We start from the raw sequence: 27,430 nt of genomic DNA on the forward strand, positions 1-27,430 counted from the left end.
ACCACAGTTTTTCTCTTTGGCTTTTAACCCAGAAAGAGAAAGCATCTGTGATTTTTAATTTCTATTTTGTTATAGTTGTCTTACTGTTTTAATATTGTTCTTTGTTTTTATTTTTGTACGGTATTTTGGCCAGTTGCCATTTTATTTTTTAAGTGCCTTAGAAATTAAGTAGTATGGTATTTTTGAGAACTCTGTGTTTTTTGCAATAGGTTACGGTGACTAAAATTAGCAAACAATTGAAATGTATTAATGCTGTGGGTAATAAATCTTTATATAATACAGACAATTCACTTTTTCAACTTAAATAATGCATTAAAGAGACTTATTTGTAGTACTATAATAAGCAAAACTATATCTACTTGCTGTCACATTACGTAGAAGTGCAGCTCATCCTCTACTATCTCCATGTTTCGTTTCCCATTTGAACCAATGATTAATCATCTAATGCCAACAGCCACAGTTCATAGGAACATTGGGTATGTAAATACTGTTTAGAATCCAGGATTGAAAAAGGCCACATTGTTCTGTGGGTTTATGTTCCAGATTTCCTCTTGAATACTTGGTGACCCCTTTAACCCAGAGTAACTGCTGGGTACTCCCTCCGTGAGCTGCTGTAAACTGTTTCATTTATCATTACTGACATACAGACTTTACTATAAACAAGAAAAGATACAGTACAGGGCTGAAACCCTCCTCGGTGCTCCACTGGGTTCCTGTGTAATAATTCTCACCCTGGGATAATTATGCTATGTTCCACAGACAATATTTACCAGCTAAGCTAAACAATGGTCTAAATTGCAAATAGTTGTGGGCACATTTTTGCCGCGCAGGAAACTTTCCTTCCCGTCCTGTTCTCAAACTCCTAAGGAAAAGAGGAGGTGCTAGTAGTAGATCTGACGCTGAAGGATTTTTTTTCATGACACAAACTCCAAAACAGCCAGCCGGGACATCCATGCTGCCACTCATGAACCACTGTCACCCTGTTTTTGTCAGAAAGACACTGACCCACCTCTGAGTGTAGGAATAAGAGCAAAATCTCTCCATAAAGTTTATGGAAACAAGTCAGAGGACTGTGGTGGACCTCAGACTGAGAGGCATGCTATCCATCCCACCACAGTTTATTTGTGATGTGGTTTGTTTTAATAGATTCTCCGATGATTCGATGCAAGCAGCCCGCAACCCGCACGACCCTGCTATCGTAAATACAAAAATAAGCATCGGAAAGCGCTCTGGCTGGGGTAGGGTTCCCATGTGGAAGTACAGTAAAGGGAAAAAGAAATAACGTATCTGATTGCGTGTGCTGTGCTGAGGGATGAGGATTTAAGGGAGAGGGGGCAAAAGATTGATCTGGGACAGTGTGGGAGAGAACGAGGGAACGGGAAAAACACAACAAATGAAAAAAAAAAAATGAAGAGCAAGGCCTTGAGAGTCAATATGAATGTGTGTGTGGGAGAGAAACGATACAGTGCTGTACTGCAGGAAAAAGAAAGTCAGCCAGGAGGACGGCAGATCGATTCCTCCCCTGAGCCTCACAACAAACAGACTCTCTTTCACTCTGCATAGTTTACCTCAGCTGCAGCCTGATATCGTCCCATCAGCACTTCATGTCAGCCATACCCTCCTACCACTTCTTTGTCTTAGGCATTGCTAAAGCAGATGTATACAAAAATATATAGAAAGAAAGAAATCCTTAATTTTTACTTAATTTTTTAGCAAATCCATGGTTTAATATTAATAATAAAAAAAAAAAAAACATGAAAGCTGAGTCCGACTATCCTGTAAAATCAATCAATCTCCTTAGAACACGTCATGCTCAGGTTTTCTATTTGGTCGGATTTTTTTTGTTGTAAATTGTAACGTGATCCAGATTTTCCCAGGGGAAAAAAAAGCTTTTATGTGGATAATCCTAGTAACGTCTGAGTTCATTTAAAAATGTCAGTTAGCCTTTTTTCCATTTTTATTTGTAATCATAAAAATAAAATGTATGGCAGCAACAAAGCATTTAAGCTTTGTGAGAAAAATGTTTCAGTAAACTTTGTTTTGCCAACTAAATGTTGGTCATTTCACACCTTTGTAGCATAAGTCCAAACAACCTCGGAAGGTCCTATGCATCAATTTGAAACTTTTTTTTTCCCATCATGAGTTCTCTGTTTACTGTAAGCATTTGTAGCTCCAATAATGATGTTGTAATGAACATCTAATGATGACTTTGATTTGATCAGGGTTCATATTTCACAAGCCGTAATCAGAACCACAATCAATGCAAGTAAAGAATAATACAACAATTTTTGAAAATACACTACAAAATTAAATCATATATAGAAGTTTAGCCTTTTAATGAGAACTCATTTCCATTATATTACCTAATTACAAATATCAATAAAATGACGCACAGCTACTTATGCACATGGTGACGAAGTGTTAATGTCCAGAAGCAAGCAGAAATTTGAAGGAATGAAATGGCAAGGGTTGGGTAGAAAATGTCAAAGGGGCCAAACTGACCTGGAGCCCAATGAAACACATGGAAGTGGTTTGTGAAGAGGACCAGTGCAGATCGGAATGGCCAGATATCATTATCAGAGATCAGACCAAGTTAAAATAAAAACCATCTGGTCTGGTCAATGTGTTGCATTAAGCTCCAAAGGTTTCCTGCAAAACCGCCGGTTCACAAGCTACGTTTGCTAATAGATAAAAATATAAATCAACCTCATACTGCCAGTTATAGTACAGTCTATCCTACTGCCATCATTCAGAAGGAAGAAAGGTAATCCCAAAGATCGGCAGTCAGCTCCACAATACTGACAAATCATTTAACAATTTAGGTCTTGCAGGCGGAATATACCTTTTACCCATTTTACAAACAAGGAATATGCACAGAAACCAATAAGATGAAAACATTCAAACAGAAATATAAATAGATTCAGACCATTATGCAAGTCCTGTCATAGTTAAATTTACTTTACCATCATCAGTCACCGCATTATTAACCCTGGCTTGGGAAAGATGCAAAGATTTGCAGTGTTGCAATGCAATGTATCACAATCTTTGTTAAATTCTGTCAGTCACTTGCTAATCCATCTACCGGACATAATTGTATTTGTGTGAATTTAATTTATTGCTCTATTGTGTGTTATTGAAAATTAGTTGGATCTTTTTGTCATGTAAATGTTCTTGTTGCGTATTTGTTGTAAATTGGCACTGATCAACTCCATTCATGAGCCTTTTGTGATGTCACTGACCCAAATACGAACAAAATAGTGTTTGCATTTTGTCTTCTTCAGTACATTTGTAATTAAATCAGCCATTTCTGAAATTTTGCACTGGAAATCCAAACTTTATTACTCACCTTTAATTTTTTTTAAAAATACAGCACTCAATAAATTTTTAAGACTCAACTGAACCATCATAAAGTTGGACAGCTAGGGAGTATGTTAATTATTTAGCTGTGGCAGAAATGCAAGTCAGGATCTCATGAAATCATCTTGCTACTAAAAATATGTCTGCACACACTGCAGAAGGGAAACCACAGAACACATACTCATCTCTAACCTGTGGCCTTCTACCAACCTGCAGGACAGATATACACCCAAACATTTTCATAGACCTGCAGACTTTTAATATCTGTCTCACACACACTGCAACTCCTCCACTTAGGTCACATTCCTCACAGGGACACTGTTACAGCCACTCACAATACAGAGGACAGTGCAGAAGCCCTCTTGTTATCAGAAAGTGTGTTTACAGCCTGATTTCCGGTCACGGCTTACTAACTAAATTACTGCAGATATAATGTGAGTGTTTGTGTGTGTTTCAGAGAGAAGGGGCTCAGTCAGACCGGGGACACAGTGAGGTCAGGGCCTTTTCTCTCAGGGTTTGGCACCGCTTTGCTCCTATTCTTGCCCTTTCTGCCAGTCAGCCCGAACTCCCGAGAAGCTCCAATATTAATGCTCCCTTCAGTTTGTGTTTATGAGGCCGCCTGACGAGCATAACAAGTCTTCTTCTTTTTTTCTTTCTTTTGTAATTCTCTTGTTAGATACGGGCCTGCAGCTGCCCCGCTGACAGCTGGCAAAAGCATTTTGGAGATTCAAATCCTGTGCGCAAAACCCGCCGCGACTATTTGGAAACAACTCCAGAAAAGTGGAGGCTGTTTTCAATGCAGACCGAATGATCTGGAAGGGCAATTCACTTACCCGTCGCTGAAACCCCCTGCATTTTTTCCACAAAGTTTCTCTCAGGTCCTCCCTTGCTGAAGTCGTCTTTTTTCTGGGAGAAACTGGCAGCAACAGCGGCGGCTCCAGCGTACCGCGGACTAACAAAACTCTTAAGAGCGCTCCTCTTCTCCTCTTCGCCGACAAAAACTAACAGAGACACTGGGGACGCTTCATTTTGTCCTAATGTACAAAAAAAAATGTTACCCGGGTCAGATTTTGTGCCGAATTAGAGTCCTGTATTCCTCCATGTAGCCCTTTCTCCTCCCCTCTCCTCCGGAGGCTGAACTCTCTCCTCTCCGTGCCGCTGGAAAAATGAATTGCGCGTTCCCGTCTGTGCAAGGCGCAAGCACGACAATCCCATTCATTTATATGTAGAATTGAGACTTTAGAAAATAACCATTAAAAGCTAGAGGTGTATCTTTTAACAATCGAATGTGTTTAAGCGCTACAAAACTAATACAGATAGAGTTTAATGTCAAACACTTAGCAACAATGGCGCTACCAAGGAGGAGCCAGGAAGTTTGACCCTAACCAATCACAATGAACTGTTTTAGGTTTGCAGTTGAAAGAGAGAAGGGTAAGCTTATAATATAAAGTGAAGTGATAATGGTTTAAAAATCGATGTTTTTTAAAATTAATTAAGTCCTTTGATACAGTGAATTTCCAGTACTTATATTGTTATAGGGAGAATAGTTCCACACAAATAGCTAAAATCTGCACATATTTGGAACCCACCTCTTAACAAGTTACATAATTGTCTGTTTTAATAGTTTAAACACCAAGTATACCTTAGTGTTCATTAACACATATCATAGAGACTGTTTATGCACTGCCACAGAACCTAATAAGGTCTTCCTTATTTCCACTGTTCAGACAACCTTAAACCCCCATTGGATATCAAGTCCAATGAAAATTAAAGGTACTCAGTCTGAAAACACTCCCGTATCTCAGCTTCCCATGCTGCATTATCTTTAGCATATTTTAAATGTGCTTCATGGAAAAAACAAAATCCACAAATAGGCAAACTTTCTGTGAATAATGTGGAGTTGCGCTTCACAGGAAAATCAATGAATACAGAACAACAAATAGGCTTGGGTTCATTGTATCTCCATATTTCGAACTACTTAAGCCTGGGTTTTGCCTTGAAAGTCAATTTGCTAGCTAAGCAGAGCTAATCTTTGCTACTATGCTAATAGCATGTTCAAATGAACTGATATGCTATATTTAGCTAGTAAGCTAGCCTCAACCATTATTAGCACGTTAACTATACATACTCTAACAATATGAAAATACGTGACACGCGACATGAAATTGTAACATAAATAAATATTTGAAGCTGAAGTCATGAGGTGGCAAAGGTGGCAGAGTTTGCCCTGCAATCAGTGAGTCACTAGTTAAATTCTCAGTCCATGTTGTTTATGTTCTTGGGCAAGATGCTTCACCCACCTTTCCTGCTGGTGTTGGTCAGAAACACTGATGGTGCAAAACTGCAGTCTCACTTCTGTTAAATAGTGGCTATTATCCAGAAGCTTACCAGCATCAGTGTTTGAATGTGTCCTTCCAGATCTCAATTTGACATATCAATAAAATTTATTATTATAAAGAGCTGAACATTTAGATATAGCAAAAGTTGAAATAACATAAATGTTTCAAAGTAAATAGAGGTAAAAAAAACAACAACAAAACAAAACACACAGAAGAATCTCAGTAGCATGGATGTTCTAAAGTTGTATCAAACTTTATCCTTTTGCTTATTTTAATTCATTATTGCTTTCTATTTTTAAGCACGGCTGTATCTTCAGCCATGACATGCCTACTGGCACAGAGGCATGACACTGGCTGTCACGTGAAGTCATGAAAAGGATGAAGAGGCCCGTTTCAATAGGCGGCTCTGCATGGAGAGCTCCACATCTGCCAAGTAGTGTGGAAAAAATCTTGGAGCACAAACTGGGACAAGGTTTCCATGTCACTGCACAGGCTTTCTCCTGATCTTCTAACTGATTCCAAGTTTTCAGAGTATTCAGTGATTGCTGTGAACTTAATAAGCAAGAAGAAATGGACAAGGGAGGAAAAATGATGGGATTTGCCGTCTTGGTAAAGTAAAGCCTTTTTATTTGTGCTTACTTTCATCATTTTTATCTAAAAGTTGAGCTCAAGTGGTGCTAAAGTAGAGAAGAAAGTTATTTTGTCATTTTATACTTGATTTGCCATAGATTCATTTTAATTTATATTGCCACTTGTCATATCTAAGTTAAATCTTAAAAGCCTTCTAAGCAATAACCTACAAATGGTTTGATTGAACAGAAAACAATAGGATTATGAAAAAAAATGCGTAAATAATCTATGAACAAACAGATGTATAACCATGTTTAATCTTGTCCAGCATTTTGATGCTATATTATGTATTTCTCTCCCTCTCTCAACGCCTTACACGTTTTTTAGCTCTGAGATTTATTGTCGAAATCCTCCAGGTCCCAAACCATTGAGCTGACAACATCCAACCACCTTAACTGTAAGTAACATAGTTACAGCTCCACCCTAAACACCTGCCATAACAAAAACAACAGGCTCATCTGGTGATGGATGATTAATAATTCAATGTTAGTCACAGAAGCATCTACAGGGGTGGTGATTAATCTTTTCATCGTCACATTAACCACATGAAATCCTTCCTTACTAATATTTTCTACAGCCAATCCTTAGAGGTGTGTGGCTGCTATCAATCCCTACGCCTCTCTGTGTTTGCACTCACTCCTCCTCCTCCATTCATTCGAAACTTGTCTATTCAGACACGCACCATTAAGTTCTTTGTTGCAGCTGCTTTGGCTGCACGCTTGCCTTCGGCTTGGATCGAAACAGACAACAGCAGAGTCTCTAAATGAATGTCTTCCTCTGTTTAGAACCTTCTCCCTGGCCTGGACTTCTCTTTTTAGATCCATCGCTACAATCAGAAAAAATGAGGTGTACTCTGATTTCAAAAAATGTTATTTTCTTTCATTATTTGCTTTGGATTCATTCTAAGCATGTTACCAGAGAGAGGGTTTTGATGGTGAATGAACTCGTGTTTGTTATAGCAGAGGCCTCAGCTCCTTCTAACGCTTTGAACGGCCTGTCAGTACGAATGGAGCATGCTGGTCCACAGAAAGGAGAACGTCAAAGAGCTCTCTGGGAGAAGTCCTCTGTTTCCCCTCCCCTGAAGTTCATCCACTCACAACTACAGAGCAGAGAGAACATTCATGAAGAGAAAAAATAAAGAGAGGGTAAAAATGTTAACAGGAAGAGGGGGAAATGTGAGAGACAAAAGACAATTAGGAAAAAAAGATCGGAGCATCCAAGCTGAACAATGGGTGTGAAAGCCAACACGTGTTGGAGATCAGCTTTTTACACTCATCTGAAGCCATCTGGGTGTAAATATAAATACACTAATCATATGGATGATCACACCACACAGACATGCCACTCTGTAGCTTTTCACTACTTTTCATGTGCAAATTAAAATCTCACACTGTGGTTATCAACATCTCATCTGATATTTGGCTCAGGCAAAGCTGCTGATTAGAGACAGTAGTAGAGACATTTAAAACCTCTGTCTACATTAAGTTTAGGGAAAGAAGCTGAGATCACACTCCATAGCTAAGACATGCCTCAACCTTCTTTTAATTAAATTATATCCTCAGTAGTGCAGTACAGAAATATGATTTTTGTTTGTGTGTTCATTGCAAACCGGTCTATGTGAAGCACGTGTGCTGTTGACCATCTGATCACAGCTGCTTGGTCCTTCAGGCTCCATGTAGATTTATCACATGGCAGCACAGTCTGATTCACATGAAAAAAAAAAGACTCTTTGTGAGAGCTGAAGAAACACTCTTGTTTTTTTTTTTTAAGGCAAATACTCACCGTTGTGGTAAGTTACCGTTCTTGATGCGGAAACAGTTGTAGTATAGTGACCCCATGTGGCAGATTTTAAAAGTGCGCCAGATATGAGAGGCAAAACAGCTGCTGTAATAGGCGGACTCAGCTTCCCTAGAGTCTAAATAGAACCAGAACACCTGTATATTAAAAGGGCAGGACTAATGGCATGCCGACCCACATTTCTACTGTCAGCTGTGGGTGGATTTGAGAAGGGAGTGGCACTAACAAAAGCTCCAATATTAACCCCCGTACTGACCTCTTCTCTCTGGCTCTCAGTAATTCAATGATATTCACTTCAATCAGCGCTGCATATGGCAAATGGGAACAACTGGTTCATCATGGCAGTGTGTCAGGGTGACATGATGGATCATTCATATTATGGATCTCATGGCTAATCCTACATAATGTTAGCAGCTGCGCTAATATTAGGTTTCTCATGCTTACTGTTATGTGATCTAGTCATTTCTCTTTCAAGTATATATATTTTTTGCATTTATTGTGCAACCACAGTACCCAACAAATTTTATTGGTATTTTATATATATATATACTTTTGTTTCCAGCCTCTAAATAAAATCTTGTGCAACCAACCTCAATGAGGAGTATTGCACTCTTGCAAGCATACTGAGACAACATGGTTTTATCAGAGAAGCATAAAAAAGTCCAATTAGACTCTGGAGGAGCTGCAAAGATCTCCCACTCAGGTGGAAACATCTTTTGAAATGATGTCTAATCATGAACGCCACACATCTGTTCCCTATGGAAGGAACAGATGGCAAAAGGAAAGTCTTTGTTGAAAGAAAACAAGGAATAACTTCTAACATATAGATCACTACGTAATACATGTATTTACTAATCTATCTGATTTAAAGATTAGTTTGATGATCTGAAATATTAAGTGAGACAAAAAAGCAAAAACAGAACAATCTGTAAGCAGACACATTACAGCATTGCATTAAAGGGTCACACTGCACCTCTTAAAGTTGATAAAAAAATATCTAATATCTACAAATCACATCAGAAAATGTCTGATTTTCTGTTTGTCTCTTTAGCTCTGGAAAGTATTAATTAGTCGGAAAGCCGGTCTCCACAGCCTGGAAAAAAAATTATCTTGAATGACCGTAGGTCAAACTTTGTTTGATCATGTGTAGGCGTATCACCAGACGGAAGTGAGGAAATGGAGTGAAGCAGGAGAGGGAAGGACAAAGTGGGAGGAGAGAGATTTAAGTGAGACAGCAGAAAAAAATACAGGGAGAAGAGCTGAGAAGGGGAATGGAGGTGCCTTTGTGTGTAATGTGATCACATCCTGGATCCCACTTGGACAGCTGGGAATCCCCTTCCTTCCCCCCTGACTTCCAGCTGGGAACACTCAGAGGACACATCAGAGCAGAAGAAAATAGACGTTAACCCTTCATCCTCTCCTCCTGTGCATGAGCTATAAATAACAACACAGAAACAAAGTGGAACTTAGTCACATTTATTGATTTTAACCAGTATGACTCCCCTTACACAGCCACCCCACCTCTCAACTAGAAAACAAACACTTTTAGCGCAATAATTCAGCAGTAATACATCAAACTCAACTCGCTTCTTTTATTTCCCGGACAAAACTTTACATGTTTGTTTTCAATCCTGTGTAAAGGTCCCATGACTGAGGAACATGCATATGACATTTAGCTGGAATCAATATGCCACTAATCATAATGCACATTATTGATAAGAATACAGTACTGCATGACAGTTCAAATAAATACCAACATACAGGTGAAGTGGTTATTTTATATAAAGATATCAAACTCTTATGGATCAATACTGAAAGACAATATGACAATAGTTTGCACTGCTAATTTTATTATCACAATGCTATAGCTTCCAGCAAACAGAAAACTTTTCAGTTGAAAAAAATAAAAAAGTAAAACAGCATCTGAATTGCACTTTAATTGTTCAGCTTTATCTCCATATTGGTAACTTTTAACGCCTCAACAAGCAAGCATTGGCTGTAATGGCACTATTCAAGCTTGTTGATGCTAATTTTTGTTTTCTGTTTACTGAAAACGTAAATGTTGAAAACATGATGTAAAAAAAGAGATAATAATAAAAAACAAACTTAAAAAGAGACAAAAAGAAAAGAAACAAAATGTGCTCCAAGCACATTTTTTTTCCAACAATACTATTAAGATCACATTACCTTCACCAAACACAGCTAGAGATGCGTAGATGTTTCCAAATGTACACCGATTTGCCCCTCAGCACATTTAGTTCAACAACAGGAGGCCAAAGGAATTCTTTTGGTTCCCAAAGTTTGGTAAAAAAAAAAAAAAAAAACAAATAAAAAAAACAACAACAACCTTTTCTTAATACCCCTGAATTGCTTGATCACTGACCTGCACAATTCAATACAATTTTAGTTATTGAGCTAATTTTAAAACTATTACCTCTCTCACGCAGAAAAAGGGGCTGAAATCACTTTGCTCTTTATTGCTGCTCATAGTCAGTTCAAACCCTATGTCCCTCACCTATAAAAAAACCCCCATCAAAAACAACAACAAAAAAACGTGAAATCCTAATCTAAGATTCTCCCTTGAAACAATGAAAGGCACTACTGGTCAGAAACAAAGTACTAAACAAACCAACTGAACATAAAAACCCAAAAGCCCAGGTGCCCGCTCGCACGGAGAGCCGCGGCTGCCTCGTCTTCTTTCAGAGTTCTGATTCTTGTCGACCTAAACGGTGTGCCAATATTTGGCACGATAAACGAAGAGAGAATGAAGCAATTCCAATTTGGAATTTAATAGTCGCAACTTGCAGAGAATTCTGAAGGCCAGTGATCGGTTTCGATGGAACGCCCTCGGTAAGAAGCTCGGAGAAAACCTCGTCAAGCCAACCCGAATTTTATCTCCCGAACACAACTTACCCATTTGAATCAGAGCGTTGTCAAGTTTCATTGTGTAAAATTTCTTGTACTATTCCTAGGAATAATAAATACATGAAAAAACCCCAGAATCTGATCACCCTGGATTTTTTTTTTATATAGACCATGGCAGTAGAACGAACATACAAAGAAAAAAACAACATAACATGTAAAATGTAACAAAACAAGTTAATAATGGTTACTTGATGGATAAAATCTTGAGGACAGACTCATAATAGTACTCTTATGGTTTGTGGAGCATTTACTCAAGTAATTAGTATATTTAATCTGTGTTAAACTTGCATTGGTTAACTCACAAACCATAGTACTACCACGCTTTCCTATTAGGTTAACAATAATATGTTAGAATCCTATATAATCAAAGTGCACATAGAGAAAAACTGAAATAAAAAAAGTAAAATAAAAACAGCTTGTTTACAATGAGAAACAGCCACATGTCCCCTGGCTTCTAATTGGACGGTTAGATTAGTCAATCATAATCTGTTTCAGAATGTTCACTGGACTTGTGAGAAGTTTGCTTCCAGCAGCAATGCACTATTTAAAAAAAAAAAAAAAGATTTGATGTGCCACATTTAAGTGTTCAGATGTAGAAGACAGACAAGTTTTTTAGTCTTTACGTCCAAATCGGCTACAGTTCTAAGAGTTTTTGGAGCTGCAAGGGATAACTCTGTGTCGGTACTCCGTTGTCCTCGAGGAATTACTGTAAAATTACTGCAAAATGGAGACATAAAGAAATGATCAGCATTGTTAGCGTTCAGGTAGTCTGAAAGCAGCTGTCAGTAAAGTCAGGTGATGAACAAGACGGCAGCCGGTGTTAGTCAAAGCAGCAGAAGGCGATTTTAGGAGCTCAAAGCCAAATATGGTCTCATTTTGAAGTTTTTCCAATAAATTAAAATTGGAACTGTGCACACACTGCATTTTACCCCGCAAGTGCAATTAGGAAGCCAAAAAATGTCACAAGTACTGTGAACCTTTCTTCTGAAGACAGCGATGAAGCCACAGAAAGATGCCATGCGGGTTAATGAAAAACGAGTAAAGTTTTCACATGCAGGCTTTAACGAACAAATACAAGACGTGATTTAAGGTGAAAACTCAGAGGTGGTGAGGGAAAAGCCTGCAGGCGGAGGTAGGAGGAGCTGCACAGGTGCCATATTGTAACAACACCAGATTAGTTAAACACATTGATTTCAAATTCGACGGGGCAGTCGACACTCGTCTAAGGATTCTAGTCACAATCACATCCTGAGATCTATCTACAGCTCAGTGAAACCACAGGGCCTATACATGGGAGAAGGTTAGATCATTTAAATCAATGTCCTTGGGTCAACCGAGTGACTGTTTATCGGTTTCCTGCCTCTAAATATCACCAGGAGTTTCTCCCTCTGGAAAATCCTGGACTTGTTTCTACACATTATTAGACAGACATCTGGTTTTCCCATCTAACGAGTAGGTCTCCCTCCTTTTCAGCACAAACTGATAGAAACTGAATGCATTCTACTTGTATGTTGAGTGATTATAAAACATAGAAGTAACCGACCTCTAAGGAGGCTCGTTTTTTCATTACGTCGTACAACAGCCTCGAGTGCTTTGTGCTGTGGCCTACTGATGGACGCTCAAGCAGGGTTGATCACAAACAGTTTTCCTTTTTTTTAATTAGGAATCAATCCGCATTGCATCGTATCAAAGATGGTGGAATACTGTCGTAGGATCCTGCAAGATCGCAACCTGAAGGAATATATCAAGAATATAGAGTTTAACATAGAGCTTTGTAGTGTTAGAAAATGGTAAAATTTTTTAAAAAACTTGCAGGATCACCTTCCATCAACCCTGCTTTTAACATCATAAAGCAAACATGTTTATGATCCACAAGCGGTACATGGATTTAATAAACACAAGCCCCACTTTTATTCTTTTTTACTATTTGCTTAATACTAGCTTGCAATGGTTTAAAGCTATTGTAAATACTAAAACAGTGTGCGGTGTCGTTCTCGCACACCAAACAATACAGAAATGAGAGGCCCTCGATGCGCAAATGGTTAAAAACATACCGCGCACACACACATCCACGCATACACACATGAGGGCCCCTTCACTTCCAACACTGAGATATACACACGCAGCGTAACGAGAGGATGTTACCTGACAGAAATATTTTCCTCACAAGTCCTCTTTCTACTTAAAGGGTGATTGGTGATGCTGAGGGAGCAAGCTGCTGACAATCTACGAGAGAGAAGGCGGTTATAGCCAACAAGACACTCAGATTGAAGACATAAGGAGAGCTCATTTTTAGCTGTAGGTATGGGCTGGTTACTGGCATCAAGGTGTGCCATGACTTTTAAAAGATACAGTTTCAAACTTAGCGATGCTCCTCTAACATCTGTAGCTATGAGCTATGTACAGGTTTTAGTGGCAATAGGAACATGTATTCATTTCTGTCTTAAACAAAAAGAATTTAACATGTTATATAATCATGTTCAAAACTAGTCATATTCCTGGCAGATGTAGATTTCAAGGGATCGTTTGGTAATGTTTTGAAGCTGGCCAGAGTCTTGACTTGAGGGCTTCTATCATCTGAAGAGTTGGAGCTCATTGTTAAATGCTCAAAAATATCAGTGTCAACACTCATGACAAGCCTTTAGCTGCCAAGAAAGGCTTTTCCATTTATTATTTAGGGAGGTATGGATATTTTGATATGACATTTTATAAATAAGAAGACAAACTGTTTTTCTTCAAGAGTCAAAAATACCTTTGAACTTTGTTTTGTCTTTTGGGAGACTGTTGATTCATTTACAACCAGAAAGTCGCTTCCTGGATTAAGAAAAATTATTTAAAATCTATGTCCGGCAGGAATGTGAATAATTTTCAGTTCAATTCAATAATTTTGAGCCAAGCTATACATTTTTCTTTTTGAGTTCCATAAAAAAAAAACTGTGAAATTTTTCCTCAATCTTATACAGCTGTGGCTACAATGTAGCTTATAACCATCAGGATGGGTGAATGACTAAAGGTAGCATGAAGCACTTTGGGGTCCTCTGGACTTGAAAAATGTGCTATTCAAGTACAGGCTATTTACTATTTACCATTTAAACTATAAACATCTGGAACCGGCCCATGCCTACTCGGTCACATGACTTTATGTTCTCTATTATATACTGGCAAGCTATGGCGTGATCTCCTACAGGTAAAGCAGGAACATGATAATGAGTGGGGGAGAGCCGAGACATGAGGACAGGGCTTTGCATCATCAACAGATAAATACACTGAATGTTTGCGTCGACAGGCACTTTCGCCGAGCAGTCAGTTTTGCTTAATCCAAATTTGAGGAAGTTCCTCTTGAAATAATTTGTGCTCTTCCAGAATTTTGCTGATTATTTAAAAAATAACCTTTGAACAAAACTATATTGTATCTCTGTTCACAGTAAAACAGAAGAAGTAACCTGAGGCACCTATGTTGAAGTGCACTTAATTTGGATGCGAAGATCGATTTGTCAAACGTTCTCCTTCTCTCTCTCTTGTGATATGGCTCTGATAGGACCCAATGTGACATGTAGGGTCACGCGGAGCTCACAGCCCCTCCTGTGTTTCACCGTACACCGATTAACTGGGATTTTTGCAATGTAGAGCCCTGCATTTCATCTGATAACACACCTGATGACAGAAAATAACGGTAAATCTTTTTTAAGCATTTTCAGCTGCAAAGCCATGCAATCCTACTGACGTTATTGTATTGGTGTGCTAGCATCACAGCTTTAAACTGATCCTGAAAAATACACCTGCGGTCACAGATGCTCCTTTTTCTGCCCGAACCTTTTCATTATAAAAGCAAGAACCCCCCCCCCCCCTCCTCAGTTTAAATTGGTACATAGATCCATTTTGATGCTCCCCTAGCCACAAAGCAGAGGGAACTTGCATATTTTAGTTCATTTTCTTGTAAACATCAGTTACTTGATTTAAACAATGGACTGCCGCATACAGGAGTCCCTGGTCAGGATGGAAAGGAAGGGAGAGAAGTTAAGGGCTATTTTCATCAAAGGAGCACCGACAGACACGCCAAACAGAGGATGTCGTTCAGTCTGACATCTTTACATGCCTCCACACCCCCCACCATGTGTTTATGTTACTGGGCCAGAACAGATAAACACAGAAGCTGCAACCTTTTACATCATAGGTACAGCACCATGACAGCGGAAAGAATAGACACTCCATAAAATCCACAACACCCCCCCCCCCATTATAACCAGGGCCCTTGAACCCACATGCCAGTTATGTCTACTACAGTCCACAGTACACTGTACATACATCTGCATTCCCCTAAGCGGTTACACGAGCACAAACGAGCAGCCGGTTAGTAACGCAGCAGTCCCTAGAGGAGAGCAGGCTGGCCAGGGAGCAAAGCGAGCGAGTGGGGCTCTTTTACACTAAGGGCAGGGAGGGTTCGGCCCCCCACCCTGCCCTCTGTACACAGCAGTCCAGCTGGACGTCCGAGCCGCCTCTCAGTCGCAGTAGATCTTGTACTTCTCACTGCAGAAGATGGCGGGGCCTCCCAGGATGCCGTTGGGCATGGTGTTGTTGAGCTCGGGTCGGCCGGAGCCAGAGCAGGTGAGACTCTGACTTACGTGGGGGTTGCTGGTGGCGGTGGTGCCGGCAGCCTTGCTGCGGGCCTTGGACCGCCCGCTGTTGCCGCCGCGTCGGGTTTGCTCGTGGTCGAACTCCAGGTCCTCCAGGCGCTGCGTCAGCGCCAGCTTCTGCTGGATGGCCATCCTCAGCAGAGAGTTGAGGGTCTTCTTCTCGTCCTCGGCTGCAGCCAGCTGCCTCTGCATCTCCTCCAGCTGGGTGACATATTCGTCACAGCTGCAGGAGGGAAGCAAAAAGGAAAACGTGAAGCTTGACCTGCAGGTTCACCACAACCTGAATTTCTCACAAAACTTTCTAATGACCATTAGACAGCAAATACTTGGTCAGGGATCATTTCACGTGAATAACTACATCAGTGAGGCGAGGCCCAGGCTGCACACAATCTTTTAACAGTATCAGATTCTGTGCAGAAGAACACCATCTTTGTCAAAGTCCCACTAAACCTAATCTTTAGAATGATCAAGATTCTCAGTTATTTTCATAACCAGCAGATGGCAGCAACAAGCCACAAAGCTCATGCTTGCACCAAAAATGTTCCTGTAATATTAACTTCTGACTCAATCAGCCATTTTGCCACCTCTGCTACAAATACATCAACTAATATTAAACTAATATTAAAATAACTTTTAAAAAAGTGAAAGGATGAGAAAAAGACTGTGCTTTATTACTCTCACCAGCTGCAGTGAGACTTCGTTCCACCCTGTCCATCAAACATATTGTCTCAAATATGCAGTATAACTAATAACTGTGTGCAGGACTGCCGCATTATTTCCTGTCCCTCATTCCATGTGTGTCTGTGTCTGTGAATGATTTAAAGGTGGACAGGTAAGAAAACCGGGTCACTCAACAGGATTGGGTTTAGTGGGTTGTATCTCGAGTCTCCATCTGCTGTGGAAGCACTCCTGTTTCATTTTCATCCTCCTCCTCCTGGGTCTTATCTCACTTCACAAGCCTGAACATTTTCTGCTGCTTGTATCAGAGCCTTTCAGTCTCATTTGTGCTCATTTACACTTTCTTTGTTTGCTGATATAAAAATGCAGTGGACTTTTCTTCACTGAGTGAAGAGGAAAACAAAGAACTTTTGTTTAATTTTCTTGGCAAATTAGTAGCGACAACCCACTATTTTGCAAAGCCTGATTAGTGAAGTTAGTGCCAAGACAGGGTAAGTTTATTTGTTTAGCACATTTCAGCAACAAGGCAATTCAAAGTGATTTAGATGAACTACTTGTGGTTTTACCATTTTAACAAACCATTTTAGATAGAGACACACAGATCAGGTTATTCCTGGATGACAAGGATTTCCATTTTTTAATATCTGACTTTGGAATTTTGATTTATTTTCCCCAAGGCCTGGATCACATGAAATAGAAAATATAATGCATTTCTCAATATCAGTCTGGTTTTTAATGTTTAGACATAAAATTGTCACAAGAAAGCCCAAAAGTACTCAAAGAACAAGTGGGACTGCCAACACCATCTGGAAGAAAACCTTTTGGAAAACTTTGCTGTGAAGTCAAAAGTCATCCGTGCCTGCAGATGTTTTTGTTGTGTTCAGGTCTGCACGTGGTTCATGGCCATGTGAACTCTGCCCTTACCAGACCACCATACAAACAAACTAAAACCTCCACCCCTGAACCTCTGCTCTGCTCCACCCTTTGGGACACACCCAGACAAAAAGGGATCAGTGCCTCTTCATTAAACCCAGTGTGAGACTCTGGGGAGGGGGGCGACTCTGTTAGGTGTCGGCGTTAGTGTCGCTTCAGACAGTTCAGTGTGTCTTGCCTGGGAGTGGGAGGTCGTGCGATTTGTTTTCCCGGGAAAAAGACAACGGGATACAAAAGGAGCCTTTTTTGGCCCGCTGACGAGGTCATTGTGGCATGATAAAAGGGGAGAGCCAGGAGGCGGCTGCAGGCTTGTGTAGGATGAATACAAGCCGTATTGATGGCTGTGACAGACGAGCATATTATCTGCATCCTTTGTGGAAATGTACAGTGGCTCACTGCAGCTTACCGCCCTCATAAACAAGATGTTTCATGACTGAAACTGACCTTAAGGCATATAAACAACCTCCTGAGCTGCAGTCCTGATCTGAACATGACTGATCACGTTGAGATCCCACAGATAAAATGAACAAAACAACATTTCTTAATAGCATGAAAACAACAGGTTAGGGTTACGCGTAATTGTTTGACCGTTGATCAGTGAGAGCAGAAAGGGAGAGCATGTTGAGGCATGTCTGAGGAATGTTGGAGGCAGGACTTTAACTGTTAACATGACACCAGAGCCCGCAGCTGGAGGGGCTCAGACTCTCGCAGGGAAACAAAGAGGAGAACGTAAACACATGTGAAAAATATTCCATGGACTTCCCACTGCAACATCCACTCCTGTTTTCAACAACTCCATAAGTAAAGTGTTACAACAAAACCCTAAGCTTTCCCCAATTTCACTCCATCTCCAGGTTTTTCTTCCATGAGGACCACACATCATTTGTGTGTGAGAGATTTTGCCCCAAATCCCCTTTTCATTACTGTCAGAGGCGATCACTCTGAAAAATTGGGCTCCTGGAGTGGACTTCAACTACAAACCTGGTCCTTCCTCTTGTCACCAGATGCTTAAAGATGTGTGTGTTTGGTGCTGAGGAAGCAAAGGAGGGGGACAAGGGATACAAAGGAGATGGGGAGTGTGGGAAACTTCACTCAGGCAAGTCCCCCAGCTTTTCAAAGACCCCCTGACCCAAACTCTGTGCCGTATAGCACAGAATTTACATACCAATGCATGAATCCCATAAACAGACTGAATGTAACCCTACAACAGTAGTGGACAACCGGGGCTGGGTGGGCACAGAAACAAATGTCATCTGGGGTTGGTATTTTGAGCATATCAATGAAAAGACGCATTGATGGCAGGTTTTAAGGCACATCAACAGCATCTTCAGAAAAGCAGAAGGATAAAAGAAATGAAGTCAATGGGCTCATCCAGACCACAGTGCATTGCAAAGGTTTTTCTAGACCTTGAACTATTTTGCTTTGTCTTTAGAAAGACTCACTTTTATGTTTTTTATTGGGAATTTTATGTGACAGAAGTGCAGAACTAAAGTGGAAGGGAAATAGGAATGGTTCAGAGTGATGTGCATCATTAGCTTTCCCTCAACAGCAACTTTCATCCCGCATGTAAGCCTGTTACAATAACAAATTTTGCTGGAAGATAAACTGTCCTAGTAATTATTGAAATAGACAATAATACTGATGTTTGGAGACAGTTTTCAAGTAATATATTGATGGCATAATAATGCAGGTTTGCCCTCTCAAAGACCAATGAACTTAAATTTTCCAAAGAACAATCAGCACTGGAACTGGAAGAGATTTTAAATATCCAAAGTAAAATACAAACATAAATAATAAATAAAACAGAAATAAAAAAAACACACACAACTGAAGTCATACATAATATGGATTATGATGTCTCTGTAAACAAAATTGCCCTTTAAAATTTTTAATAATCAGAATGGAAACTATTTTGCTAATTTTAATTTATCATGCAATTAATGCTCAATTGCTTATTGCCACTGGCTTACCTGCAACTCTTCCATAAAGGCTAGATTTACGGGGTGTGAAATAAATAGCTACCCTGTCAAAGTTTTCTTCCGCTCCTCCGTAATTCAATTGAGCTTTGTAGCTGTTTCAGATATTAATTCTCTCATCGACAGGCCAGTATGCTTAAGTATATGGTGAGATCCTGTTAGATACTATTTACTATACTATACTCCTTTCAGTTGAAGGGTTGAACAGTGCTCTGCTATTTTTTTGGTCTTTATAAAGCAATCAATTACACTGGGTTTTATGTAGGGCCATTACAATAAAAGGGCTGAATACAAATACATGCCACACTCTCCAGGATATTAATTTGAAATTCCAATACAGTACATTCACTTGTTGTTGTAATGTAATAAAAGCTGAAAAAATTCTACGTGTTTGAATACTTCTGCAAAGTAACTGTAAATGTAACTCGGTAACAAGTCCTTTAGTCATTTCACTCAGTGGCAAACTAACAAAACTGACAATGTGTACAGACCTGTGTGTACACAACTGTAACTACTTGATGAGACATTGCTCTTATATAGCGTTACATCAGAAAGTTCAATGCAGACGAAGGTAAGGTTTCAATTTCTACACGGGGAAGATGAGCTCCTAAAAGGCGCCAGTAGCCTTTCTCCACTTTAAAATTGCATTATCATCTCAGAGCACCATCACTATAACGATTTATCACTCAGTTGTGCATTGAAAAGGAGTCCTAAGTGCAGGAAGATGGACTGACTCTGCTATGAAAATCACATTTAAATGCATTTAAATTTAAAATCGTACAACAAATGCACACTTTGTTAGCTTTAACACTAACTTTGCACATAACGTAGGTAAACAAATAAGCAGTGTGTGAGGACTTAGTCTGCTATGTGATGAAAGCATAATCGCAGCCAAGATGAGGTGGGATTATGGACACAACCTCTGACCGGCTTCTCTTGGGAATCAGAAAAGATTAGTGAGTATGTCGGCCCATCTGAGACACAAGCACACACCCCGTCAGTAAACAAAACCAATACTTATGTGACATGTTTTAGCGCTAAACAGATGAGATTCATTCACTCTTTAATACTCAGTCTCATCGTAATAAAAAACCTCTTCTTCCTTGGTATGAATAAAACTAGGAGAGCTCAACCTTGGCAGACACAACATATGGTAAAGATGGATTACATTTTAACAATAATCCTGTCTTTAGCTACCTGCTTACTGTGTGTTTGGCCTTTGCATGCAACAATAGCTCTAAGAATAACACCCATTCCCTTTTTTAACACGAATTATACTTGTCTGGTTCCCTATAGTAACATGGCAGACTAGCACAGATTAGGATTGATGCCAGTTCATTAGTGTAAAGAGGAAATGCTGCCTAAGGCAATTTACCTGGAGATACAAACATAGTAAAGATTTGAAGGTTTTAAAATGCTTTGTCTTATGAGAGGTGCTTCTTACCGTGTGGCAAACATAGCTCGGAGAGAAGAGAAGGTAGCAGCGTCTTCCTTCAGAGCCTTCAGTTCGTTCCTCAGCTTCATCATGGTCTCTGTCACCATGGCCTTCTCGTTCTCATACTTGCTCTTCAGATTGGCCAAAGCAACCTCAGCTGTCTGTGAGTGAACAAGAGGAAATACAGAGTGAGAATCGCAGGTAAAAATGTCTTTTCTGTCGTAACAAGCAGATACACTGAGAAATCATCAACACATTCAGACAAACACAAGAGAATGCAGTTTGATGACTTAAATAAACAAAATCTACCAGCAAGACAACACGTAGATGTCTTGCTGTAGATTATAATATACATTTACATTAAAATATATGTGACGTGACAATTTCTATCCATAAAACATGAAAATGCTTGTACATCATAGTTTGTTTAAATAAATTGTTTACAGATACAAAATAGAAGTTTGAAGGGACAAAATTGATAAGTGTGATTTTATGTAGGGATACGAATTCTCCCAAAGCCTCCTCCAGACTGTACAGGCGACAGCACTCTTCTGTGTGGAAGTTGTTACTTGGATAAAAAGAGAAAAAATTACCCATTTGTCAATCAACCACTGAGGTGTTACAAAATTAAGTCAGAAAAAGCCGATTTAAGAAGCTATTTCAAAAGGAAACTATTTTCTACATCATGTTGTGTCTGAAGAAATCAGACAATATGACTTTCGGAGGATTCCAGGAGGCTTTTTACCCGTCATGTGGAAATGTTGCCAATTGCTAGTATAAGATGTTAAAGAGAGTTCAGCATGACATCTCAGAAATCGGTTTGTGTAATTTACTGTAAAATCTCAGAACAACACAATTTCTCTTTCCAATACAGATGGAGTAAAGAATCACCCTTCTGCCTTCACAACAGGAAGGTGGTTCTTACAGTATCATCATGGCTCTCAAAGAGAAATCAGAATCAGCTGCCAGACTGGAAACATTCCACAAAATTCTGGTGCATCGCTACATACAAGCCTAAAACGGATTAATTGCCGACTCAGTCTAAAATTGGCTTCCTCTCGGTCAGAGTTACCTCTGTTTAAATGGGCCAGTTCTCACAGCTGAATGTCAAATGCTCATTTACAAGCTGTTATTTCTTTTTCTATGTGCTCTCAGTGAATAGCCCCACACATAGCTTTAAGGGCTGCCACAGCAACTGCAAACACACCCAACATTAGGGCTAAAATTCTTTGCATTTCACCCAGCAGCTCTGTTTTCCTAAACACACTGATACTCAGGGCAGCTGGCACCATATGGCTGCTTCCTCAGCGCGTGTTTGCGATTGTAACCCTTCTGCAACCTGTTTGGTGCAGCAGCTGATGAGACCTGAAATAGCTCTGTCTTTCACCGTTTCTGATAGTAATGACAAGCAGGCTGAACAAACAATGACAGGAGCGGACAAAACGGATCCACCCACCTGCTTGTTGGCCTTGAGGACAGTCCGCAGAGTAGCGATCTGCTCCCGCTTGGTGCTCAGCAGGGATTTCAGCTTGAGGATCTCCTCCATGCAGGCCTCTTTGTCCTTGTCTGCCATGGTGCCGAGCTCCAGAGACGCTACCCGCTGGCGCGAAAGCTCGGTGGTGCGATCCACGGCCAGCTGCAGGTGCTTGATCTGATCTCTGATGATCGCCACCAGGTTGTAGATGTTCATGGGCTCGCGACGGTGGTCCGACACAGGGGAGGGGAGAGAGGAGACGGGCGAAGGAGTGCCATCACTGAGGTCAGTCCTGCCGTGCTCTGGGAAGAGACCTTTGGTCAGCAGAATGGGAGAACGCCGACCGCGGCCCTCTGGGCTGCTCCGGCCACCTTTGCCCTCCTTGTAGAAGTCAAGCATCACTCTGTTGGGGGTCTCGTTGTTGCACATGCAGACGTGGTTGTAGAGGGTGGCAAGTTCCTCGCTGAATGTTACCAGCTCATCCTGGGCCACGCTCAGACTGCCCTGGGACTCGCCCGCCACGTCACTCAGCTAAAACACAAAGAAATAAATCAGCTCCTGCTTCTATGGGAGCACAGAAATTGTTTCAAACATAAGCCTCTCACCTTGCGCAGCTCTTTCTCAAGTTTAGCCTTCTCTTCTCTCTCTGCAAAAGTGGTCTTCTCCAGATTGGACAACTTATCTCCCAGTGACCTTACATCATTCTCCAGACGGCTCCGCTCCTCGTCGTAGCGCGACTGACAAGCCTGGTATTCTGCTTTCAGCGTCTTCAGCTCCTCCTTCAGCTCCCCTGCCTCAGACATGGCCACCTGCCGGAGAAAAATGATGACTGAGCTTAAGATGTCAAAATGCAGACATTTTGTTGATTTGTTCGAGAGAAGTTTGAGTAACCTTGTACTTGCACTCCAGGATCTCCGGTCCGTTAATGTCCACTTCGTAGTAGTCTCCGTCCTCGTGACTGTCCCGCTCTTTCTCGTTGTCCAAAGCAGACTGGCGCTCTTTGCTGGCTTGGAGCTTACGGATGGCGTTGAGGTTCTCTGTCAGCCTGTTGACCTTCTCCTGATGCTCGGACAGAGCCCCATTGGCCTGCTCCAGCTGTTTCTGGGAGTCCTGCAGATTGGACAGCAGGTTGACCTTGTCCCGCTCCATCTGAGTAGAGATGCGTAGAGATGCAATTTATTCATTTTTTACTAACTAAATGATGAGAAACGGGACTCCTGCTTTTAAGAATAATATTAAATCAGAGGATTAACTGTCCATGTGATAAGCCCCGTCAACATCAGGATGGTGTTATTGCAGAATATGAGGCAGAGTGCCAGCAATATCAGCATCAGGGTCAGTGTGACCTTAACGGTTCAGATCGACTGGGTAAGGGTCGTCTTACACACGTGAACAAACTGCGTTTATATCAGCACTGAGCTATTTCAAAAACTATACTGCCACGATATGTTCATGAAGTTTATTAGTGAAAGATGGAACTACAGTGCAGAATATAAGACTTAAAATAAATCTGGTACCATAAGGTGGGCCTAGGTAAAAGCTGTCTTAGGTCTTTATCCCATTAGATCTTTTTTAGGAGGCTTCAAGGTCATATCACCCCTAAAAAGAAACAGAAGGTATGCCACTGAAACAGATGCTCCCCAGCTGCTATTTCTACATCTGATGAAGGCAAAAGACAACACAAGACATAAAAATAATAATAGTGTGCAAAACAATTCCTATCCATAGGTTCAGATGAGTTTCTGGTGACCATGGTACCCAGACATGTGTGAGTGATCTTGTGGTGATGAGCAAGCAGATGGCAGGACCTCCGGTGGCACCACCTGCTGCCCTGGGAGCCCAGTGGAGCCTGGAGTGTGTGTGTGTGTCTGGCTTTCCTTGGATTAACTTTGCTATAATGGGATTTAGATGCCTGAGGCTGACGGGTCAGGATACAGCAAGCCTCTCCTCTGAGAAACCCACCTTTAAATACAGATGAATTCTGTCCTGGTAGTTAGAAATGGACCAATCAGGACTTTACAGCTAACTTCTCGGATCCATTTGTTTTCTTGCAAAGTTCTGACATGCTGATGCCAATTATAGCAAATTCCAGTTTCTTATAAAAAATACTGGAAAACAAAAGAATAACGTTTAAAAGGTTTTTTTTTATTTAGCATTCTTTAATTACTAATTTTAGGAGCAGAGGCAAAATCACATCACTCTGTAAGAGCAGGAACTGCAAAACAAGTGTTTAAAAACATTTTAAAGGGAGATCTTTTAAACTGTTTTTACATCTTATATTAGTGATAAGCACAATTTCTAAGGTTTCATAAAAGCTGTCAACATGTGACCTGTCCAGGCTGTACCCCACCTCTTGCCTTCTTGGTCCATTTTTATAAATAATGCTTTAGGATAAACAAAAGATTTTTGATCCACTCAGATTTTGTCTTTTGCAATTTTTATCTGTTTTTTATTCCACTGAAATGACATTTAACTCTACAACTGACAGAAAGAAGTAATCTCTAAGACATGGCAATATTGCTGTGTGGCAAAGAAATGTGAACAGAGACCAACCTGCATCAGCTGCTGTTTGAGCTTCTGGATTTCTGAGATGTTCAGCTCACTCAGCAGGTCGTCGACCAGGCTGGGCACCGGGCAGAAGAGCTCCTCCTTAGGAGTGGAGATGCGGTTGTCCTCGTTGATGGCGTTGGCCAGTTTGGTGAAGCTATTCTCGTATCCAAGCAGAGCCTCGTCGTTGTTAGGTTCCGTGGCGACGTCGTCACTGAACTTGAGGCCATCCAGAGAAATGCTTAAAGGACTGAGGGAGAGATGTGGGAAATTATGTAATTCGATGATTCGAACGCGTTCCCTAAAGCCTGACATCAGCTTGTTTGTGTTCTGGTTACCTGTGATACACAGTGTCTCCGATGTTCATGTAGTGGGAGAGCTCTTTCCTCAGAGAGGTCTTGAGCTCCCGCTCCGTCTTGATGGTCTCCAGAGCCTCACCCAACTGACGTTCAGCGATTTCCTTCAGGCGGATGGCGTCCTCCAGCTGGCTGTTCAGGAACTGAGTGTCTTCTTCCAGACGACGAATCTCGTGCTTCAAACCCTCAAACTCCACCTAGACAGAGATCAGGCAAGAGGAGTCAAGATTTCTGGAATTTTACAAAATCAGCCATTGGGTTAACTGATGAGGAGGCTCCGAAAACAAAAGAATCATTATAAAAACATGTCTTTTTAAAAAATATATATTTGAGATCCTTCTAAATTTGGAAGAATTTTATTGAGCATACACTCATATATCCATATGAGTAGTTTTAGTTTAGTACAAAATAAAACACCAAAGGTTCATTGTCAGTCAGAGATTGTGGTGAAAACCACCTGTAAATATTATGACAAAAATAGTCAGCAGTAGTCAGTATGCACAAAGACGTATAGTTCCATACAGGTTGCATTTTTAATAAGACTGTCATCAAAAAGTTAATTTAGTTCAGTAAGTCAATTAAAAATTAAACACTATTCAGACAGAAATTTATATATTTCAAATGTTTTTTTCCTGCTAGTTTTGATCATTTTGACTTACAGCTAGTAAAAATGCTCAATTTGGGCAAAAGAAAATTTTTAATTCTATATGAGATTAATAAATAATGATTCAGCAGTTGTTCACCAAACAGATGATATATCACAGCACAATAAGTAAAAGTTGGGTGGAAGAAGAAAGTGTTGTAGAAAAGGTTCCACAAGCAACAGGGACTTGTGCACCATACTGTATCAACATAAAGAACCTTAAGGAGCGTTAAGGTTGTTAATGTTGTTGCTCCATTACTATCTAAAGTACAAAACAATTTGCAATAACATACAATTATAAACTTTAGGGAAAAAAGAGATGTTAAGTGACAGTGGTTATTTTTTTAATTCTTCTCATAGTGGACTTAAAAGATGTAAAACTCAACAGGGAATTGCATTACAAGAAATGAAAAAGAGGTCATGTTTTTTGTTTATGTCATCAGTGAAAACAGGCAGGCCAGTGAGAAGTAGCTGAAATGATAATTGACTTTGGGGTTTATATTTGATAACTGGCTTGTTTAGAATGAATTCAGCCCTAAGAAGCAGCTAAATGATACTCAGAAGCAATTAGAAATTTGATAAGAAGAGGGATCTCAAATAATTTTATAGTTAATCATCTCATCCTTTTATGCATGTGTGTGATTTTACCGTGACAACACTCTGCCCTCTGACACTTCCTCACCTGACTCTGTTTGAGCACAGAGACTTGCTTCTGCAGAGAGATGTTCTCCTCCTCCAGCTCAGTGTAGTCCTGCAGCAGGCGGCCCTCCCTGAACTTGTACTCCTTGATGTCGTCACGCAGCTGATTCCTCTGGAGCTCCATCATCTCCCCGTTCTGACGGTAAGCAGAATTGGAGAAGCCGTCAGCTTGAGCAATGTTGATTTTGATTGAGGAGAGCTGCAGCACTGCAACCGTTTTTAACATTTTCAATCTTACTAAATTATAAAGAGCTCCCATCTGGATGAACCAAATGTGTGCCTGCTGGGAGGTAGGTACCAGGTGTCGCTCTGGGCAGTGGGCCACCAGCTCTCTCACTTGACACTTCTAACTGCACTAAAGGGATTGAAGCCTGCCTCGTCTCTCTTAGGGATGAGTGTTTCCTGTGAGTGGGTGGAAAGCTGTACAATGGTCCAATTATCCAAATGAGAACCTCATTATGAGTCTTTCTTTGTATCTAAAGAGTAATTGACACAAGTGGGGAAGCTACAGCAGAAAGGTAGTGCAAAAACTGGCTGAAATGTTCCAGAAGTGTGCCAGAGAAACAAGAGGTTTGACTTTTTTGTTTGCTCCCATTACCAAACACCACTCTGTTTCTAATGTACTGTAAGTGCAGTCTGATAACTCATGCTGCTCAGGCTTCATTAATAAAATAAAGCACAGAGAAGCCAGGAACAAGCCTTTCCACCATAAGGCTTCTATCTCCCTACTGAACCATGCAAAACCTTACCAGTTGCCTAAAATGAAGTACTTAGTTGACTATTATGCTTAGTTAGAATAAAAAAAAAAAACATATGTCTGGGATTTTGCATTAATGTGTTAATGGGTGTGGTCTCTCATTCAGGAGATTACCTAATACCGAAGAGACTATTAACTATCAATCTGTGTGTGCCCATTTGGCCCCTTCCTCTCATGCCATCGCCATGTGGCCACGTCAAAATCCCCTCCTCTCGGGTCATTTTATCGGTCTCACAAAGTCGCTCTTGAG

At 40.5% G+C, this 27,430-nt stretch overlaps 2 protein-coding genes across 4 annotated transcripts in view; both read right to left on the bottom strand.

Moving 5' to 3' along the window:
• fgd (faciogenital dysplasia) overlaps window positions 1-4,518 on the bottom strand; it is a 68,780-nt gene extending 64,262 nt beyond the window's left edge. The window contains exon 1 of the mRNA XM_028018289.1: window positions 4,191-4,518. Within this exon, the coding sequence (XP_027874090.1) occupies window positions 4,191-4,212 (22 nt within the window). The 5' untranslated portion in view covers window positions 4,213-4,518. The remainder of the gene's footprint in view (window positions 1-4,190) is intronic.
• Window positions 4,519-9,583: 5,065 nt separating this feature from the next.
• LOC114146207 (protein bicaudal D homolog 2-like) overlaps window positions 9,584-27,430 on the bottom strand; it is a 43,899-nt gene continuing 26,052 nt past the window's right edge. Inside the window, exons 3-11 of one of the 3 annotated variants that reach the window (XR_003595866.1) lie at window positions 26,407-26,559; window positions 25,064-25,278; window positions 24,732-24,975; window positions 23,070-23,327; window positions 22,784-22,987; window positions 22,161-22,709; window positions 20,714-20,865; window positions 13,194-15,905; window positions 9,584-11,765 (exon numbers count right to left, since the gene is read on the bottom strand). Coding sequence is in view for 2 of the 3 variants with exons in the window: in XM_028020081.1 (XP_027875882.1) it covers window positions 15,548-15,905; window positions 20,714-20,865; window positions 22,161-22,709; window positions 22,784-22,987; window positions 23,070-23,327; window positions 24,732-24,975; window positions 25,064-25,278; window positions 26,407-26,559 (2,133 nt within the window). In the remaining variant the exon portion in view is untranslated. Of the gene's footprint in view, window positions 15,906-20,713; window positions 20,866-22,160; window positions 22,710-22,783; window positions 22,988-23,069; window positions 23,328-24,731; window positions 24,976-25,063; window positions 25,279-26,406; window positions 26,560-27,430 lie in introns of all 3 variants that reach the window. The other 2 variants (XM_028020092.1, XM_028020081.1) reach the window with 2 other exon arrangements.

This window comes from Xiphophorus couchianus, chromosome 1, assembly GCF_001444195.1.
Source record: "Xiphophorus couchianus chromosome 1, X_couchianus-1.0, whole genome shotgun sequence".
NCBI classification, from domain to species: Eukaryota; Metazoa; Chordata; class Actinopteri; order Cyprinodontiformes; family Poeciliidae; genus Xiphophorus; species Xiphophorus couchianus.